Source organism: Salmo salar, chromosome 26, assembly GCF_965601325.2.
Source record: "Salmo salar chromosome 26, fSalSal1, whole genome shotgun sequence".
NCBI classification, from domain to species: domain Eukaryota; kingdom Metazoa; phylum Chordata; class Actinopteri; order Salmoniformes; family Salmonidae; genus Salmo; species Salmo salar.
The window spans coordinates 52,595,001-52,617,500 of NC_138316.1; the positions used below are offsets into that span (position 1 = coordinate 52,595,001).

At 41.5% G+C, this 22,500-nt stretch overlaps 1 protein-coding gene across 4 annotated transcripts in view; it reads right to left on the minus strand.

Annotated features, from left to right (window-relative positions):
- Positions 1-22,500, minus strand: part of plekhg4 (pleckstrin homology and RhoGEF domain containing G4) — a 202,050-nt gene that overhangs the window by 7,947 nt on the left and 171,603 nt on the right. For 2 of the 4 annotated variants that reach the window (XM_082969853.1, XM_082969851.1), the window contains exons 13-19: positions 14,114-14,363; positions 10,585-10,674; positions 9,944-10,168; positions 9,273-9,443; positions 5,830-6,010; positions 5,166-5,282; positions 2,423-2,695 (exon numbers count right to left, since the gene is read on the minus strand). In XM_082969853.1, coding sequence (XP_082825979.1) covers positions 2,423-2,695; positions 5,166-5,282; positions 5,830-6,010; positions 9,273-9,443; positions 9,944-10,168; positions 10,585-10,674; positions 14,114-14,363 — 1,307 coding nt within the window. The remainder of the gene's footprint in view (positions 1-2,422; positions 2,696-5,165; positions 5,283-5,829; positions 6,011-9,272; positions 9,444-9,943; positions 10,169-10,584; positions 10,675-14,113; positions 14,364-22,500) is intronic. The other 2 variants (XM_082969855.1, XM_082969854.1) reach the window with 2 other exon arrangements.

The window sequence follows — 22,500 nt, forward strand, 5'->3', positions numbered from 1 at the left end:
ATCTATACAGTATGTGGTCATGGAGGGATGATCTATACAGTATGTAGTCATGGAGGGATGATCTGATCTATACAGTATGTGGTCATGGAGGGATGATCTATACAGTATGTAGTCATGGAGGGATGATCTATACAGTATGTGGTCATGGATGGATGATCTATACAGTATGTGGTCATGGAGGGATGATCTATACAGTATGTAGTCATGGATGGATGATCTATACAGTATGTACTCATGGATGGATGATCTATACAGTATGTACTCATGGATGGATGATCTATACAGTATGTAGTCATGGATGGATGATCTATACAGTATGTACTCATGGATGGATGATCTATACAGTATGTACTCATGGATGGATGATCTATACAGTATGTAGTCATGGAGGGATGATCTATACAGTATGTAGTCATGGATGGATGATCTATACAGTATGTACTCATGGAGGGATGATCTATACAGTATGTAGTCATGGATGGATGATCTATACAGTATGTACTCATGGAGGGATGATCTATACAGTATGTACTCATGGATGGATGATCTATACAGTATGTACTCATGGATGGATGATCTATACAGTATGTAGTCATGGAGGGATGATCTATACAGTATGTAGTCATGGAGGGATGATCTATACAGTATGTAGTCATGGAGGGATGATCTATACAGTATGTCGTCATGGATGGATGATCTATACAGTATGTGGTCATGGATGGATGATCTATACAGTATGTACTCATGGATGGATGATCTATACAGTATGTACTCATGGATGGATGATCTATACAGTATGTACTCATGGATGGATGATCTATACAGTATGTAGTCATGGAGGGATGATCTATACAGTATGTAGTCATGGAGGGATGATCTATACAGTATGTAGTCATGGATGGATGATCTATACAGTATGTGGTCATGGATGGATGATCTATACAGTATGTACTCATGGATGGATGATCTATACAGTATGTACTCATGGATGGATGATCTATACAGTATGTACTCATGGATGGATGATCTATACAGTATGTAGTCATGGATGGATGATCTATACAGTATGTAGTCATGGAGGGATGATCTATACAGTATGTACTCATGGATGGATGATCTATACAGTATGTAGTCATGGATGGATGATCTATACAGTATGTGGTCATGGATGGATGATCTATACAGTATGTAGTCATGGATGGATGATCTATACAGTATGTAGTCATGGATGGATGATCTATACAGTATGTAGTCATGGATGGATGATCTATACAGTATGTAGTCATGGATGGATGATCTATACAGTATGTAGTCATGGAGGGATGATCTATACAGTATGTAGTCATGGAGGGATGATCTATACAGTATGTGGTCATGGATGGATGATCTATACAGTATGTAGTCATGGATGGATGATCTATACAGTATGTAGTCATGGATGGATGATCTATACAGTATGTGGTCATGGATGGATGATCTATACAGTATGTAGTCATGGATGGATGATCTATACAGTATGTACTCATGGAGGGATGATCTATACAGTATGTAGTCATGGATGGATGATCTATACAGTATGTACTCATGGATGGATGATCTATACAGTATGTAGTCATGGATGGATGATCTATACAGTATGTAGTCATGGATGGATGATCTATACAGTATGTGGTCATGGATGGATGATCTATACAGTATGTAGTCATGGATGGATGATTTATACAGTATGTACTCATGGATGGATGATCTATACAGTATGTGGTCATGGATGGATGATCTATACAGTATGTAGTCATGGATGGATGATCTATACAGTATGTGGTCATGGATGGATGATCTATACAGTATGTACTCATGGATGGATGATCTATACAGTATGTACTCATGGATGGATGATCTATACAGTATGTACTCATGGATGGATGATCTATACAGTATGTGGTCATGGATGGATGATCTATACAGTATGTAGTCATGGATGGATGATCTATACAGTATGTAGTCATGGATGGATGATCTATACAGTATGTAGTCATGGATGGATGATCTATACAGTATGTGGTCATGGATGGATGATCTATACAGTATGTACTCATGGATGGATGATCTATACAGTATGTAGTCATGGATGGATGATCTATACAGTATGTAGTCATGGATGGATGATCTATACAGTATGTGGTCATGGATGGATGATCTATACAGTATGTACTCATGGATGGATGATCTATACAGTATGTACTCATGGATGGATGATCTATACAGTATGTAGTCATGGATGGATGATCTATACAGTATGTAGTCATGGATGGATGATCTATACAGTATGTGGTCATGGATGGATGATCTATACAGTATGTACTCATGGATGGATGATCTATACAGTATGTGGTCATGGATGGATGATCTATACAGTATGTACTCATGGATGGATGATCTATACAGTATGTACTCATGGATGGCTGGCTGCTGGTCTCGTGCTCCATCTCGTCTTCCTCCATACACGGGCTGATGAAGGGCCTCTCTCCCCCGGGCAGCAGGGCCTGGCTGTGGCTGCTGTACATGTGCAGGTTGAGGGGCCCCAGGAGAGTGCAGGAGCCAGACGCAGCAGGGGCCCCGTTACCCGACGCTGTCCGCTTGAAGGGGTTGGAGTGGTCGAACAGGGACACAGCGATGGAGGCTCGAGATCTGGCGCCTGGGGAAGCGGAGAGGACAGGACGGGCCACTCATACATTCAGAAACGCCACAACTAATTCTACAATATACTGAACATGGTGTGGCCAGATTTATCATTCCTATAACCCAGAAACAAGGATATGAAGAGTGGAATTAACACAGTGGTTTAGTGGTTATTGATCATTGTAATAGACAGTGGTTTAGTGGTTATTGATCATTGTAATAGACAGTGGTTTAGTGGTTATTGATCATTGTAATAGACAGTGGTTTAGTGGTTATTGATCATTGTAATAGACAGTGGTTTAGTGGTTATTGATCATTGTAATAGACAGTGGTTTAGTGGTTATTGATCATTGTAATAGACAGTGGTTTAGTGGTTATTGATCATTGTAATAGACAGTGGTTTAGTGGTTATTGATCATTGTAATAGACAGTGGTTTAGTGGTTATTGATCATTGTAATAGACAGTGGTTTAGTGGTTATTGATCATTGTAATAGACAGTGGTTTAGTGGTTATTGATCATTGTAATAGACAGTGGTTTAGTGGTTATTGATCATTGTAATAGACAGTGGTTTAGTGGTTATTGATCATTGTAATAGACAGTGGTTTAGTGGTTATTGATCATTGTAATAGACAGTGGTTTAGTGGTTATTGATCATTGTAATAGACAGTGGTTTAGTGGTTATTGATCATTGTAATAGACAGTGGTTTAGTGGTTATTGATCATTGTAATAGACAGTGGTTTAGTGGTTATTGATCATTGTAATAGACAGTGGTTTAGTGGTTATTGATCATTGTAATAGACAGTGGTTTAGTGGTTATTGATCATTGTAATAGACAGTGGTTTAGTGGTTATTGATCATTGTAATAGACAGTGGTTTAGTGGTTATTGAGCATTGTAATAGACAGTGGTTTAGTGGTTATTGATCATTGTAATAGACAGTGGTTTAGTGGTTATTGATCATTGTAATAGACAGTGGTTTAGTGGTTATTGATCATTGTAATAGACAGTGGTTTAGTGGTTATTGATCATTGTAATAGACAGTGGTTTAGTGGTTATTGATCATTGTAATAGACAGTGGTTTAGTGGTTATTGATCATTGTAATAGACAGTGGTTTAGTGGTTATTGATCATTGTAATAGACAGTGGTTTAGTGGTTATTGATCATTGTAATAGACAGTGGTTTAGTGGTTATTGATCATTGTAATAGACAGTGGTTTAGTGGTTATTGATCATTGTAATAGACAGTGGTTTAGTGGTTATTGATCATTGTAATAGACAGTGGTTTAGTGGTTATTGATCATTGTAATAGACAGTGGTTTAGTGGTTATTGATCATTGTAATAGACAGTGGTTTAGTGGTTATTGATCATTGTAATAGACAGTGGTTTAGTGGTTATTGATCATTGTAATAGACAGTGGTTTAGTGGTTATTGATCATTGTAATAGACAGTGGTTTAGTGGTTATTGATCATTGTAATAGACAGTGGTTTAGTGGTTATTGATCATTGTAATAGACAGTGGTTTAGTGGTTATTGATCATTGTAATAGACAGTGGTTTAGTGGTTATTGATCATTGTAATAGACAGTGGTTTAGTGGTTATTGATCATTGTAATAGACAGTGGTTTAGTGGTTATTGAGCATTGTAATAGACAGTGGTTTAGTGGTTATTGAGCATTGTAATAGACAGTGGTTTAGTGGTTATTGATCATTGTAATAGACAGTGGTTTAGTGGTTATTGATCATTGTAATAGACAGTGGTTTAGTGGTTATTGATCATTGTAATAGACAGTGGTTTAGTGGTTATTGATCATTGTAATAGACAGTGGTTTAGTGGTTATTGATCATTGTAATAGACAGTGGTTTAGTGGTTATTGATCATTGTAATAGACAGTGGTTTAGTGGTTATTGATCATTGTAATAGACAGTGGTTTAGTGGTTATTGATCATTGTAATAGACAGTGGTTTAGTGGTTATTGATCATTGTAATAGACAGTGGTTTAGTGGTTATTGATCATTGTAATAGACAGTGGTTTAGTGGTTATTGATCATTGTAATAGACAGTGGTTTAGTGGTTATTGATCATTGTAATAGACAGTGGTTTAGTGGTTATTGAGCATTGTAATAGACAGTGGTTTAGTGGTTATTGATCATTGTAATAGACAGTGGTTTAGTGGTTATTGATCATTGTAATAGACAGTGGTTTAGTGGTTATTGATCATTGTAATAGACAGTGGTTTAGTGGTTATTGAGCATTGTAATAGACAGTGGTTTAGTGGTTATTGATCATTGTAATAGACAGTGGTTTAGTGGTTATTGATCATTGTAATAGACAGTGGTTTAGTGGTTATTGATCATTGTAATAGACAGTGGTTTAGTGGTTATTGATCATTGTAATAGACAGTGGTTTAGTGGTTATTGATCATTGTAATAGACAGTGGTTTAGTGGTTATTGATCATTGTAATAGACAGTGGTATAGTGGGTACCTCGGCCCTTCATGATGTAGTCTATAGCCCTGTCGTTGATCGCAGCGTCGCTGGGTTTAATGTCCAGGAACGGCTTGTTACCCACTCCCATGGAAACCATCTCCTGATTACGGATCTCTGAACACAACACAGAGATGAATTAACCACACTGAGCCGACCCAAACAGACACAGATAACACTTTTATCCACTGTTAACCTCTCTCTCTCTCCCTCCCTCCCTCCCTCCCTGGGGTCACAGCAGTGAGCGTTTGATCTGACCGTAACCTCCTGTCAGACCCTAGCCAGCTTCTGTACACTGAGGCCAGTAGCCAGCAGAGCTCAGACACCCCGAGGTGGTCTGCGTCCCAAACGGCCTCGTTCCCTACATAGTGCACGACTTTTTCCACTCTATTCGCCCTGGTTAAAAGTAGTGCACTATGTAGGGAATAGGGTACCACAATTGAAAGACTCCCTCCATATCCCTGGTTCAGAGGAAAGACACTGTTTTTCCCAGTCCAATATTAGCTGTAGTCTGTCGTTCTGAGGATCCATGTCCTGTTCCTTCTCTCTCTCCCTCTCTCTCTCTCTCTCTCTCTCTCTCTCTCTCTCTCTCTCTCTCTCTCTCTGTCTCTCTCTCTCTCTGTCTCTCTCTCTCTCTGTCTCTCTCTCTCTCTCTCTCCTCTACCTTTGTTCCGTGTAGCCTGCTGCCAGAGGATACGTGCGATGTCGGTGGTCCAGGCGTGTTTGACGTCTGTGTTGGAGGCCTGCAGAACATACGTCTGGTTCTTACTGGTCCTGCGTCTGAACCACACCTCGAAACGAAGACTGTTGTCCCCAGATGTCTCTGTCATCCCCACGTCTGCCGTCTGGAGAGCGGGAGGGAGGGAGGGGAGAGAGGGAGGGAGGGAGGGAGAGAGAGGAGGGAGGGAGATGTGATTCCCAACAAAATAACCTTCAATTTTTTCCAACTTCTACGTTTCTGCTTATCACAACTCTACATTGTAAAAACAAAGGAGAACCAAATCTCTATGTCACTCCTACAACTGACCACAGTATAACCAAATCCCTATGTCACTACTACAACTGACCACAGTATAACCAAATCCCTATGTCACTACTACAACTGACCACAGTATAACCAAATACCTATGTCACTTCTACAACTGACCACAGTATAACCAAATCCCTATGTCACTCCTACAACTGACCACAGTATAACCAAATCCCTATGTCACTACTACAACTGACCACAGTATAACCAAATCCCTATGTCACTACTACAACTGACCACAGTATAACCAAATCCCTATGTCACTACTACAACTGACCACAGTATAACCAAATCCCTATGTCACTCCTACAACTGACCACAGTATAACCAAATCCCTATGTCACTACTACAACTGACCACAGTATAACCAAATCCCTATGTCACTACTACAACTGACCACAGTATAACCAAATCCCTATGTCACTACTACAACTGACCACAGTATAACCAAATCCCTATGTCACTACTACAACTGACCACAGTATAACCAAATCCCTATGTCACTACTACAACTGACCACAGTATATCCAAATCCCTATGTCACTACTACAGCTGACCACAGTATAACCAAATCCCTATGTCACTACTACAACTGACCACAGTATAACCAAATCCCTATGTCACTTCTACAACTGACCACAGTATAACCAAATCCCTATGTCACTACTACAACTGACCACAGTATAACCAAATCCCTATGTCACTTCTACAACTGACCACAGTATAACCAAATACCTATGTCACTTCTACAACTGACCACAGTATAACCAAATCCCTATGTCACTTCTACAACTGACCACAGTATAACCAAATCCCTATGTCACTCCTACAACTGACCACAGTATAACCAAATCCCTATGTCACTACTACAACTGACCACAGTATAACCAAATCCCTATGTCACTACTACAACTGACCACAGTATAACCAAATCCCTATGTCACTACTACAACTGACCACAGTATAACCAAATCCCTATGTCACTACTACAACTGACCACAGTATAACCAAATCCCTATGTCACTTCTACAACTGACCACAGTATAACCAAATCCCTATGTCACTTCTACAACTGACCACAGTATAACCAAATCCCTATGTCACTTCTACAACTGACCACAGTATAACCAAATCCCTATGTCACTACTACAACTGACCACAGTATAACCAAATCCCTATGTCACTACTACAACTGACCACAGTATAACCAAATACCTATGTCACTTCTACAACTGACCACAGTATAACCAAATACCTATGTCACTTCTACAACTGACCACAGTTAACCTGTTAGGGCTAGGGGGCAGTATTTTCACGGCCGGATAAAAAACGTACCCGATTTAATCTGATTATTACTCCTGCCCAGAAACTAGAATATGCATATAATTATTAGCTTTGGATAGAAAACACTCCAAAGTTTCTAAAACTGTTTGAATGGGCTGTCTGTGAGTATAACAGAACTCATTTGGCAGGCCAAAACCTGAGAAGATTCCATGCAGGAAGTGCCCTGTCTGACCATTTCTTGCCCTTCTTGATTATCTCTATCCATTACAGGGGATCTCTGCTGTTACGTGACACTTCCTACGGCTCCCATGGTCTCTCAGAAGGCGGCAAAAAGCTGAATCGTGGCTTTGCAGGCTCTGGCTGAAAAACATTAGCGCGTTTGGATAGTGGCCGGTCACAGTACTACGAGACTGAGACTCGTGCATGAGTCGACTCCATGTTTTTATTCTTTCGTCTTTGAACGAAAACCACCACTCCCGGTCGGAATATTATCGCTTTTTTTACGAGAAAAATGGCATAAAAATTGATTTTAAACAGCGGTTGACATGCTTCGAAGTACGGTAATGGAATATTTAGAATTTTGTTGTCACGAAATGTGTCGTGCGCGTGACCCTTCGTCACCCTTGGATAGTGTCTTGAACGCAGGAACAAAACGCCGCTATTTGGATATAACTATGGGTTATTTTGAACCAAACCAACATTTGTTATTGAAGTAGAAGTCCTGGGAGTGCATTCTGACGAAGAACAGCAAAGGTAATCAAACTTTTCTAATAGTAAATCGGAGTTTGGTCAGGGCTAAACTTGGTTGGTGTCTAAATAGCTAGCCCGTGATGGCTGGGCTATCTACTCAGAATATTGCAAAATGTGCTTTCACCGAAAAGCTATTTTAATATCGGACACCTCGATTGCACAAAGGAGTTCTGTATCTATAATTCTTAAAATAATTGTTATGTTTTTTGTGAACGTTTATCGTGAGTAATTTAGTAAATTCACCGGAAGTATGCTAGTTCTGAACATCACATGCTAATGTAAAAATCTGGTTTTTGATATAAATATGAACTTGATTGAACAAAACATGCATGTATTGTATAACATAATGTCCTAGGGTTGTCATCTGATGAAGATCATCAAAGGTTAGTGCTGCATTTAGCTGTGGTTTGGGTTTTTGTGACATTATATGCTAGCTTGAAAAATGGGTGTCTGATTATTTCTGGCTTGGTACTCTGCTGACATAATCTAATGTTTTGCTTTCGCTTGTAAAGCCTTTTTGAAATCAGACAGTGTAGTTAGATAAAGGAGAGTCTTGTCTTTAAAATGGTGTAAAATAGTCATATGTTTGAAAAATTGAAGTTATCGGATTTTAGAGGAATTTGTATTTCGCGCCACGCCCATCATTGGATATTGGAGCAGGTGTTCCGCTAGCGGAACGTCTAGATGTAAGAGGTTAAAGGAGTGTTTGTAGATATGAAGGGCCCTACATTAAAGGAGTGTTGGTAGATATGAAGGGCCCTACCTTAAAGGAGTGTTTGTAGATATGAAGGGCCCTACCTTAAAGGAGTGATGGTAGATATGAAGGGCCCTACCTTAAAGGAGTGATGGTAGATATGAAGGGCCCTACCTTAAAGGAGTGATGGTAGATATGAAGGGCCCTACCTTAAAGGAGTGTTGGTAGATATGAAGGGCCCTACCTTAAAGGAGTGTTTGTAGATATGAAGGGCCCTACCTTAAAGGAGTGTTTGTAGATATGAAGGGCCCTACATTAAAGGAGTGATGGTAGATATGAAGGGCCCTACCTTAAAGGAGTGTTTGTAGATGTAAACGTCCAGTCCTCCTTCGATGCGTTTGGGTTTACTGAACAGCACCAGGTCTTCAAACAGGAAGACATGGCGCTGACACTTCTTCCTGCCGTACCAGATCAGGAACTCATCCTGTCTGACCAGCTGACCCTGCTCCTTCAGGTTCACCTGGGGAGGACCAGAGAAGAGACGGGCTTAAGACACAAGAGTTCATGTTACTCAAAAACTTGTTGCACGTTGCCATCATCCCTCGTTCTTCACGCTGCTGCTGTTTCTGAACACGAGGAAGTGAATGTCCTGACTGCTAAAGCAAGTCTAAAACTGTTTCAGTGTGGTATTTTACAATCCCCCCCTTGTATTTCAGACTTCCCAAAATCGTTCAGTTCCACAGACAGTTTGTCATATTATCGTTGTACCACACAGGAGGTTGGTGGCAACTCAGTTGGGGAGGACGGGCTCGTGGTAACGGCTGGAGTGGAATAGGTGGAACGGTATTCAAACACATCAAACACGTGGTTTCTATGTTTCATACCGTTCCACTCCAGCCATTATTATGAGCTGTCCTCCCCTCACCAGCCTCCATTGTTGTACCATAACTTGTACCTCTGTGTTTTCTGTGAGGGTCAAAGAAGACATGATATCTCTCAGGCTGAAGGTGCGTCACTCACGTCACAGTCTCGGATGGCGTCCATGGCGAGCAGGTCGTTGCCGTGACGCAGCTGGAACCTGACCATCTCCGCAGCGGCTTGGAGGTAGCCCAGCTCTGTCTCCTGCGCCTCGCTCACCTCCTTGATCAGGTCTTTGAGGAGCAGGGCGTACTTAGACATTCTCTGGATGGGCTTTAACAGGTAGGAGGCCAGGTCCATCTTATCTCCCAGCTCCAGCTGCTTGTTCTATAGCGGTTAGAGGTCAAAGGTTATACCAGGCAGGCAGATAGGCAGGGAGACAGACAGACAGACAGACAGACAGACAGACAGACAGGCAGGCAGGCAGGCAGGCAGGCAGGCAGGCAGACAGACAGACAGACAGACAGACAGACAGACAGACAGACAGACAGACAGACAGACAGACAGACAGACAGACAGACAGACAGGCAGGCAGGCAGGCAGGCAGGCAGACAGACAGACACAGAGACAGACAGACACAGAGACAGACAGACAGACACAGAGACAGACAGACAGACAGACAGACAGACAGACAGACAGACAGACAGACAGACAGACAGACAGACAGACAGACAGACAGACAGGTCTGAAGTATAGCACATGTATGTGTGTTCATGTGTTTCTGGTGTGTTCTCTTCCCTCACCCTGAAGAAGCTGTTTCCGTGGCTGGCCAACAGCGTATCAGACCTAGGCTTGTTCTTACTGTACAGAGCGTACAGGCCAAACGCGTCTTGCTGTGGATTACATGGAAACAGAACAAATCATTCTACCGAGAGAAAACAGAAAAAACATCTCTTGTTCTGTAAACATGCCCTGTACCGAAACGGAAACGAGGGACTCTCCATTTATCAACCACTTCGGTTTTATTTGGCGAGAATTCTGACGATACGTCAAATTACTGTGTAATATGTCTCCAAGACTTTTATAGCCAGGAATGTGTTCACTTAGTCAACTTCCCAAATGGCACTCTAGTCCCTATGTAGTGCACTAGCCCATAAGGCTCTGGTCAAAAGAAGTGCACTATATAGGGAATATAGGGTGCCATCTGGGACGCAGATTCCAGTCTCCCTGTTATAAGCCTGGGAGAGAGGACCATGTCTCCCTGTTATAAGCCTGGGAGAGAGGACTATGTCTCCCTGTTATAAGCCTGGGAGAGAGGACTATGTCTCCCTGTTATAAGCCTGGGAGAGAGGACTATGTCTCCCTGTTATAAGCCTGGGAGAGAGGACTATGTCACCGTGCTATGAGCCTGGGAGAGAGGACTATGCCTCCAGCTGCTGTTTGAAGGGTGGAAAATCAGGATGTTTAAATCAAACCAAGGGGTCTGAGAACGACCACAGGTATGAAGGTAGAGAGAGAGAAAGTCTGTGTGTGTGTGTGTGTGGGGGTGGGGAGGGACCTGCTAGAGAGATTAGGGGCTGCAGGTAGAGTAGAGTTCAGTATTTTCACAGCTGGGTTGGTAGTTGAAGGTGAAAGCGCCTCCCTAAAGCCAAAATCCCGACTTGAGGTAAACAAGCAGCCAGATACCAGGGCCTGCCAGTTAAATGTACTTGATCTAGGAACCTCAGCAACCCATTGTCATCATTAGGATATAGTATACTGTAGATGTCTAGAGGTGTAGGAAACAGTGAGACTAAAGGGGGTGGTTACAGCAGTAATGTTATCTCAGGACATAGTTGAACTGTAATCATCAGTAATGTTACCTCAGGACGTAGTTGAACTGTAAACACCAGTAATGTTACCTCAGGACATAGTTGAACTGTAAACATCAGTAATGTTACCTCAGGACGTAGTTGAACTGTAAACATCAGTAATGTTACCTCAGGACGTAGTTGAACTGTAATCACCAGTAATGTTACCTCAGTATAGTTGAACTGTAATCATCAGTAATGTTACCTCAGGACATAGTTGAACTGTAATCATCAGTAATGTTATCTCAGGACGTAGTTGAACTGTAATCATCAGTAATGTTACCTCAGGACGTAGTTGAACTGTAATCATCAGTAATGTTACCTCAGGACGTAGTTGAACTGTAATCACCAGTAATGTTACCTCAGTACGTAGTTGAACTGTAATCACCAGTAATGTTACCTCAGTATAGTTGAACTGTAATCATCAGTAATGTTACCTCAGGACGTAGTTGAACTGTAATCATCAGTAATGTTACCGCAGGACATAGTTGAACTGTAATCACCAGTAATGTTACCTCAGGACGTAGTTGAACTGTAATCACCAGTAATGTTACCGCAGGACATAGTTGAACTGTAATCATTAGTAATGTTACCTCAGTATAGTTGAACTGTAAACATCAGTAATGTTACCTCAGGACGTAGTTGAACTGTAAACATCAGTAATGTTACCTCAGGACGTAGTTGAACTGTAATCACCAGTAATGTTACCTCAGTATAGTTGAACTGTAATCATCAGTAATGTTACCTCATGACATAGTTGAACTGTAATCATCAGTAATGTTATCTCAGGACGTAGTTGAACTGTAATCATCAGTAATGTTACCTCAGGACGTAGTTGAACTGTAATCATCAGTAATGTTACCTCAGGACGTAGTTGAACTGTAATCACCAGTAATGTTACCTCAGTATAGTTGAACTGTAATCACCAGTAATGTTACCTCAGTATAGTTGAACTGTAATCATCAGTAATGTTACCTCAGGACGTAGTTGAACTGTAATCATCAGTAATGTTACCGCAGGACATAGTTGAACTGTAATCACCAGTAATGTTACCTCAGGACGTAGTTGAACTGTAATCACCAGTAATGTTACCTCAGGACATAGTTGAACTGTAAACATCAGTAATGTTACCTCAGGACGTAGTTGAACTGTAAACATCAGTAATGTTACCTCAGGACGTAGTTGAACTGTAATCACCAGTAATGTTACCTCAGTATAGTTGAACTGTAATCATCAGTAATGTTACCTCATGACGTAGTTGAACTGTAAACATCAGTAATGTTACCTCAGGACATAGTTGAACTGTAATCATCAGTAATGTTACCTCAGGACGTAGTTGAACTGTAATCATCAGTAATGTTACCGCAGGACATAGTTGAACTGTAATCATTAGTAATGTTACCTCAGTATAGTTGAACTGTAAACATCAGTAATGTTACCTCAGGACATAGTTGAACTGTAAACATCAGTAATGTTACCTCATGACGTAGTTGAACTGTAATCATCAGTAATGTTACCTCAGTATAGTTGAACTGTAATCATCAGTAATGTTACCTCAGGACGTAGTTGAACTGTAATCACCAGTAATGTTACCTCAGGACGTAGTTGAACTGTAATCACCAGTAATGTTACCTCAGGACGTAGTTGAACTGTAATCATCAGTAATGTTACCTCAGGACGTAGTTGAACTGTAATCATCAGTAATGTTACCTCAGTATAGTTGAACTGTAATCATCAGTAATGTTACCTCAGGACGTAGTTGAACTGTAATCATCAGTAATGTTACCTCAGGACGTAGTTGAACTGTAATCATCAGTAATGTTACCGCAGGACATAGTTGAACTGTAATCACCAGTAATGTTACCTCAGGACGTAGTTTAACTGTAATCACCAGTAATGTTACCTCAGGACGTAGTTGAACTGTAATCATCAGTAATGTTACCTCAGGACGTAGTTGAACTGTAATCATCAGTAACGTTACCGCAGGACATAGTTGAACTGTAATCATTAGTAATGTTACCTCAGTATAGTTGAACTGTAAACATCAGTAATGTTACCTCAGGACATAGTTGAACTGTAAACATCAGTAATGTTACCTCATGACGTAGTTGAACTGTAATCATCAGTAATGTTACCTCAGTATAGTTGAACTGTAATCACCAGTAATGTTACCTCAGGACGTAGTTGAACTGTAATCACCAGTAATGTTACCTCAGGACGTAGTTGAACTGTAATCACCAGTAATGTTACCTCAGGAACACTTTGTCATTCGGCTGTAACAGAAGTGGATATCCTCTACCGTTTGAGGAACATACTGTCATTAGGCTACAACTGTGACTCTAACCGTTAGGCTATAGAGTAAGAGGTATGAAGTCTCTTACGAGTCGTAGGAAGCAGTGTGAGACTGGTAATAGGTGATTTCAGTAGTAACGTTACCTCTAGGTATATTGAAACAAGTCGTTAGAGGTATGAAGTCTCTTACGTGTCGCAGGAAGCAGTGTGCCACCCTCAGAGGGTGGTTGCAGCAGCTCTCCAACTCCTTGAGGAAGTACTGGCTGTGGAAGTCCATAAGTTTCTCCAGGTTCCCAAAGATGACGCTCCGTTTTCCCCTGAGGTCCTGCGGGAGGTCTCCTCTCTCCATCTCGGGGAAGTAGTGCTCGATGATGTAACGGAGGGAGCGCACGTACTCCCTCTCCGTGGTCACCATCTCATCCACGATGTGACGCAGCTTACTGTGGCGAGAGGAGATAAACTGTTAAGACTGGTCAGTTTACCGTGGAGGGGGAGAGAGAGGACTGTTAAGACTGGTCAGTTTACCGTGGAGGGAGAGAGAGGACTGTTAAGACTGTTCAGTTTACCGTGGAGGGAGAGAGAGGACTGTTAAGACTGGTCAGTTTACCGTGGAGGGAGAGAGAGGACTGTTAAGACTGGTCAGTTTACCGTGGAGGGAGAGAGAGGACTGTTAAGACTGGTCAGTTTACTGTGGAGGGAGAGAGAGGACTGTTAAGACTGGTCAGTTTACTGTGGAGGGAGAGAGAGGACTGTTAAGACTGGTCAGTTTACTGTGGAGGGAGAGAGAGGACTGTTAAGACTGGTCAGTTTACCGTGGAGGGAGAGAGAGGACTGTTAGACTGGTCAGTTTACCGTGGAGGGAGAGAGAGGAGGAGAGGACTGTTAGACTGGTCAGTGTGGTCCTCAGTCCCCAGCTACCTGTCTCAACATGTCCTAGTGGTCCTCAGTCCCCAGCTACCTGTCTCAACATGTCAGTGTGGTCCTCAGTCCCCAGCTACCTGTCTCAATATGTCAGTGTGGTCCTCAGTCCCCAGCTACCTGTCTCAATATGTCCTATGTCCTACTACTACTACTGGTACTACTACTGGTACTGATACCACTACCACTACTACTACTACTACTACTGATACTACTACTGCTACCACTACTGATACCACTACCACTACTACTACTGCTACTGATACCACTACCACTACTACTACTACTACTGATACCACTACCACTACAACCACCGATACCACTACCACTACTACCACTACTACTACCACTGGTACAACTACTACTACCACTACCACTACCACTACTACTACTACTGATACTACTACGACTACTGCTACCACTACTACTACCACTACTACAACTACTACTACCGCTACTGGTACTACTACCACTACTACTACTACTGATACTACTACTACTACTACCACTACTACTACTACTGGCACTACTACTATGATTACTACCACTACCACTACTACCACTACCACTACTACTACTACTACTACTGACACTACTACTATAATTACTACTACTAGTACTACTACCACTACTACCACTACCACTACCAGTACTACTGCTACTACTACTACTACTACAACACCACCACTACTACTACTACTACTACTGGTACTATAACTACTACTACTGGTACTACTGCTGCTACTACTACTGGTACTACTACTACTACTACTACTACTACTACTACCACTGATACCACTACCACTGCTACTACTACTACCACTACTACTACTGATACCACTACCACTACCACTACTACTACTGATACCACTACTACTACTACTACCACTACTACTACTACTACTACTACTGATACAACTACCACTACTACTACTACTACAACTACCACTACTACTACTACTACCACTACTACTACCACCGATACCAATACTACTGATACTACTACTACTACTGATACTACTACTACTACTACTACTACTACTACTACTACTACTACTACTGATACCACTACCAATACTACTACTACTACTACTACTACTACTACTACTGCTACCACTACTACTACTGATACCACTACCACTACTACTACTACTACTGATACCACTACCACTACTACTACTACTACTGATACCACCACCACTACAACCACTACTACTACTACTACTACAACTACCACTACTACTACTGATACAACTACCACTACTACTACTACTACCACTACTACTGATACCACTACCACTACTACTACCACCGATACCAATACTACTGATACTACTACTACTACTGATACTACTACTACTACTACTACTGATACCACTACCACTACTACTACTACTACTACTACTACCGCTACTACTACTACTACTGATACCACTACCACTACTACTACTACTACTACTGATACCACTACCACTACAACCACCGATACCACTACCACTACTACTACTACCACTACTACTACTACTACTACTGGTACAACTACTACTACCACTACCACTACTACTGATACTACTACGACTACTGCTACCACTACTACTACCACTACTACAACTACTACTACCGCTACTGGTACTACTACCACTACTACTACTACTGATACTACTACTACTACTACCACTACTACTATGATTACTACTACTGGTACTACTAACACTACTACTACTACTACTGACACTACTACTATAATTACTACTACTAGTACTACTACCACTACTACTACTACAACACCACCACTACTACTACTACTACTACTGGTACTACTACTGGTACTGATACCACTACCACTACTACTACTACTACTGATACTACTACTGCTACCACTACTGATACCACTACCACTACTACTACTACTACTGATACCACTACCACTACTACTACTACTACTGATACCACTACCACTACAACCACCGATACCACTACCACTACTACCACTACTACTACTACCACTACTACTGGTACAACTACTACTACCACTACCACTACTACTACTACTGATACTACTACGACTACTGCTACCACTACTACTACCACTACTACAACTACTACTACCGCTACTGGTACTACTACCACTACTACTACTACTGATACTACTACTACTACTACCACTACTACTATGATTACTACTACCACTACTACTATGATTACTACTACTGGTACTACTACTACTACTACTACTACTACTACTGACACTACTACTATAATTACTACTACTAGTACTACTACCACTACTACCACTACCAGTACTACTGCTACTACTACAACAACACCACCACTACTACTACTACTACTGGTACTACTACTGGTACTATAACTACTACTACTGGTACTACTGCTGCTACTACTACTGGTACTACTACTACTACTACTACTACTACTACTACTGATACCACTACCAATACTACTACTACTACTACTACTACTACTACTACTGCTACCACTACTACTACTGATACCACTACCACTACTACTACTACTACTGATACCACTACCACTACTACTACTACTACTGATACCACCACCACTACAACCACTACTACTACTACTACTACAACTACCACTACTACTACTGATACAACTACCACTACTACTACTACTACCACTACTACTGATACCACTACCACTACTACTACCACCGATACCAATACTACTGATACTACTACTACTACTGATACTACTACTACTACTACTACTGATACCACTACCACTACTACTACTACTACTACCGCTACTACTACTACTACTGATACCACTACCACTACTACTACTACTACTACTGATACCACTACCACTACAACCACCGATACCACTACCACTACTACTACTACCACTACTACTACTACTACTACTGGTACAACTACTACTACCACTACCACTACTACTGATACTACTACGACTACTGCTACCACTACTACTACCACTACTACAACTACTACTACCGCTACTGGTACTACTACCACTACTACTACTACTGATACTACTACTACTACTACCACTACTACTATGATTACTACTACTGGTACTACTAACACTACTACTACTACTACTGACACTACTACTATAATTACTACTACTAGTACTACTACCACAACACCACCACTACTACTACTACTACTACTGGTACTACTACTGGTACTGATACCACTACCACTACTACTACTACTACTGATACTACTACTGCTACCACTACTGATACCACTACCACTACTACTACTACTACTGATACCACTACCACTACTACTACTACTACTGATACCACTACCACTACAACCACCGATACCACTACCACTACTACCACTACTACTACTACCACTACTACTGGTACAACTACTACTACCACTACCACTACTACTACTACTGATACTACTACGACTACTGCAACTACTACTACCGCTACTGGTACTACTACCACTACTACTACTACTGATACTACTACTACTACTACCACTACTACTATGATTACTACTACCACTACTACTATGATTACTACTACTGGTACTACTACCACTACCACTACTACTACTACTACTACTACTACTACTACTGACACTACTACTATAATTACTACTACTAGTACTACTACCACTACTACCACTACCAGTACTACTGCTACTACTACAACAACACCACCACTACTACTACTACTACTGGTACTACTACTGGTACTATAACTACTACTACTGGTACTACTGCTGCTACTACTACTGGTACTACTACTACTACTACTACTACTACTGCCACTACTACTACTACTACTACTACTATAACATCTACTACTACTACTGGTACTACTACTACTACTGCTACTACTACTATAAAACTACTGCTACTACTACTACTGGTACTACTACTATAAAACTATTACTACTACTACTACTACTACTACTGGTACTACTGGTACTACTACTACTACTGCTACCACCACTACTACTACTACTACTACTACTACTACTACTACTACTACTACTACTACTACTACAGCTACTGGTACTACTACTACTGCTACCACTAAAACTACTACTACAACTACTACTGGTACTACTACCACTACCTCTACTACTACTACTAGTACAACTACTACAACTACTACTACTACTGATACTACTACTACTACTACCACTACTACTACTACTGGCACTACTACTATGATTACTACCACTACCACTACTACCACTACCACTACTACTACTACTGACACTACTACTATAATTACTACTACTAGTACTACTACCACTACTACCACTACCACTACCAGTACTAATGCTACTACTACTACTACTACAACAACACCACCACTACTACTACTACTACTGGTACTACTACTGGTACTATAACTACTACTACTGGTACTACTGCTGCTACTACTACTGGTACTACTACTACTACTACTACTACTACTACTACCACCACTGATACCACTACCACTGCTACTACTACTACTACTACTACCACTACCACTACTACTACTGATACCACTACTACTACTACTACCACTACTACTACTACTGATACAACTACCACTACTACTACTACTACTGATACAACTACCACTACTACTACTACTACTACCACTACTACTGATACCACTACTACTACTACTACCACTACTACTACTACTGATACAACTACCACTACTACTACTACTACTGATACAACTACCACTACTACTACTACTACTACCACTACTACTGATACCACTACCACTACTACTGATACCACTACCACTACTACTACCACCGATACCAATACTACTGATACTAATACTACTACTGATACTACTACTACTACTACTGATACCACTACTACTACTACTACTACTACTACTACTACTACTACTACTACTACTACAGCTACTGGTACTACTACTACTGCTACCACTACTACTACTACTACAACAACTACTACTGGTACTACTACCACTACCTCTACTACTACTACTAGTACAACTACTACTACTACTACTACTACCTCTACCTCTACTACCTCTACTACTACTATTACTACTACTGCTACCACTACTACTACTACTACAACTACTACTAGTACTACTACTACTACTACTACTGCTACCTCTACTACTACTACTACTACTACTACTACTACTACTGTTGCTGCTGCAGTGAGGGAAAAATGAGAAGGAAGTGAAGTTGATTCTATCAGTTTTTTAAATAATTTTTTTAATGTAACCTTTATTTAACTAGGCAAGTCAGTAAAGAACAAATTCTTATTTACAATGACGGCCTAACCTGGACGACGCTGGGCCAATTGTGCGCCGCCCTATGGGACTCCAAATCACGACCGGATGGGACTCCCAATCACGGCAGCCTGGATTCAAACCAGGGACTGCAGTGACGCCTCTTGCACTGAGATGCAGTGTCTTAGACCGCTGTCTACTCGGGAGCTCTTCTGGCTTCTTGCCATTTACAGTGGGGGAAAAAAGTATTTGATCCCCTGCTGATTTTGTACGTTTGCCCACTGACAAAGAAATGATCAGTCTATAATTTTAATAGTAGGTTTATTTGAACAGTGAGAGACAGAATAACAACAAAAAATCCAGAAAAATGCATGTCAAAAATGTTATAAAATTATTTGCATTTTAATGAGGGAAATAAGTATTTGACCCCCTCTCAATCAGAAAGATTTCTGGCTCCCAGGTGTCTTTTATACAGGTAACGAGCTGAGATTAGGATCATACTCATAAAGGGAGTGCTGCTAATCTCAGTTTGTTACCTGTATAAAAGACACCTGTCCACAGAAGCAATCAATCAATCAGATTCCAAACTCTCCACCATGGCCAAGACCAAAGAGCTCTCCAAGGATGTCAGGGACAAGATTGTAGGCCTACACAAGGCTGGAATGGGCTACAAGGCCATCGCCAAGCAGCTTGGTGAGAAGGTAACAACAGTCGGTGCGATTATTCGCAAATGGAAGAAACACAAAAGAACTGTCAATCTCCATCGGCGTGGGGCTCCATGCAAGATCTCACCTCGTGGAGTTGCAATGATCATGAGAACGGTGAGGAATCAGCCCAGAACTACACGGGAGGATCTTGTCAATGATCTCAAGACAGCTGGGACCATAGTCACCAAGAAAACAATTGGTAACACACTACGCCGTGAAGGACTGAAATCCTGCAGCGCCCGCAAGGCCCCCTGCTCAAGAAAGCACATATACATGCCCGTCTGAAGTTTGCCAATGAACATCTGAATGATTCAGAGGACAACTGGTTAAAGTGTTGTGGTCAGATGAGACCAAAATGGAGCTCTTTGGCATCAACTCAACTTGCTGTGTTTGGAGGAGGAGGAATGCTGCCTATGACCCCAAGAACACCATCCCCACCGTCAAACATGGAGGTGGAAACATTATGCTTTGGGGGTGTTTTTCTGCTAAGGGGACAGGACAACTTCACCGCATCAAAGGGACGATGGACGGGGCCATGTACCGTCAAATCTTGGGTGAGAACCTCCTTCCCTCAGCCAGGGCATTGAAAATGGGTCGTGGATGGGTATTCCAGCATGACAATGACCCAAAACACACGGCCAAGGCAACAAAGGAGTGGCTCAAGAAGAAGCACATTAAGGTCCTGGAGTGGCCTAGCCAGTCTCCAGACCTTAATCCCATAGAAAATCTGTGGAGGGAGCTGAAGGTTCGAGTTGCCAAACATCAGCCTCGAAACCTTAATGACTTGGAGAAGATCTGCAAAGAGGAGTGGGACAAAATCCCTCCTGAGATGTGTGCAAACCTGGTGGCCAACTACAAGAAACGTCTGACCTCTGTGATTGCCAACAAGGGTTTTGCCACCAAGTACTAAGTCATGTTTTGCAGAGGGGTCAAATACTTATTTCCCTCATTAAAATGCAAATCAATTTATAACATTTTTGACATGCGTTTTTCTGGATTTTTTTGTGGTTATTCTGTCTCTCACTGTTCATATAAACCTACCATTAAAATTATAGACTGATCATTTCTTTGTCAGTGGGCAAACGTACAAAATCAGCAGGGGATCAAATACTTTTTCCCCCTCACTGTACTACAACTACAACTACTTCCAGGAAGGACAGAAATAACATTCCTGGTCGGGTCTGCTTTCCCTACATGCTGTTGGACAGGACCAAAAGTAGTCTGGTTTCCAAGAAAATATCCAAAATAACATTCCTCTTGCACTAAATACCACTTTTAATCAAATAGAGACTTGACTTGTAATATCAACTAGGTCTCAACTGCTTCCCTCTCTCTCTCAGAGTGTGTCTTGGTTGGCTGGTGTGTCTACAAACTGTCAGACCAGACTGTCAGACAGGAACAGGGGGGAGCCGCCCTGGGGGCTGAGGGTTCTGATAGATTACACTGAGACAGTGGCTTAGACCCCAATTGCCCCTATTCCCTACATAGTGCACTATGAGCCCTAGTCAAGAGCAGTGCACTATATAGGGAATAGGGTTCCATTTGGGACCCAGCCCAGGGCGGAAGGCTCTGATAGAAGGTGTTTCCAGTGAGACAGCAGTCAGGTCCATCTGTGTCAGTCTCAGTGGACTATGAGACTGATACGCCTCTCTCTACGGGGTCTGGTTTATCCTAATATTATGACCAGCCACTATGGCAACC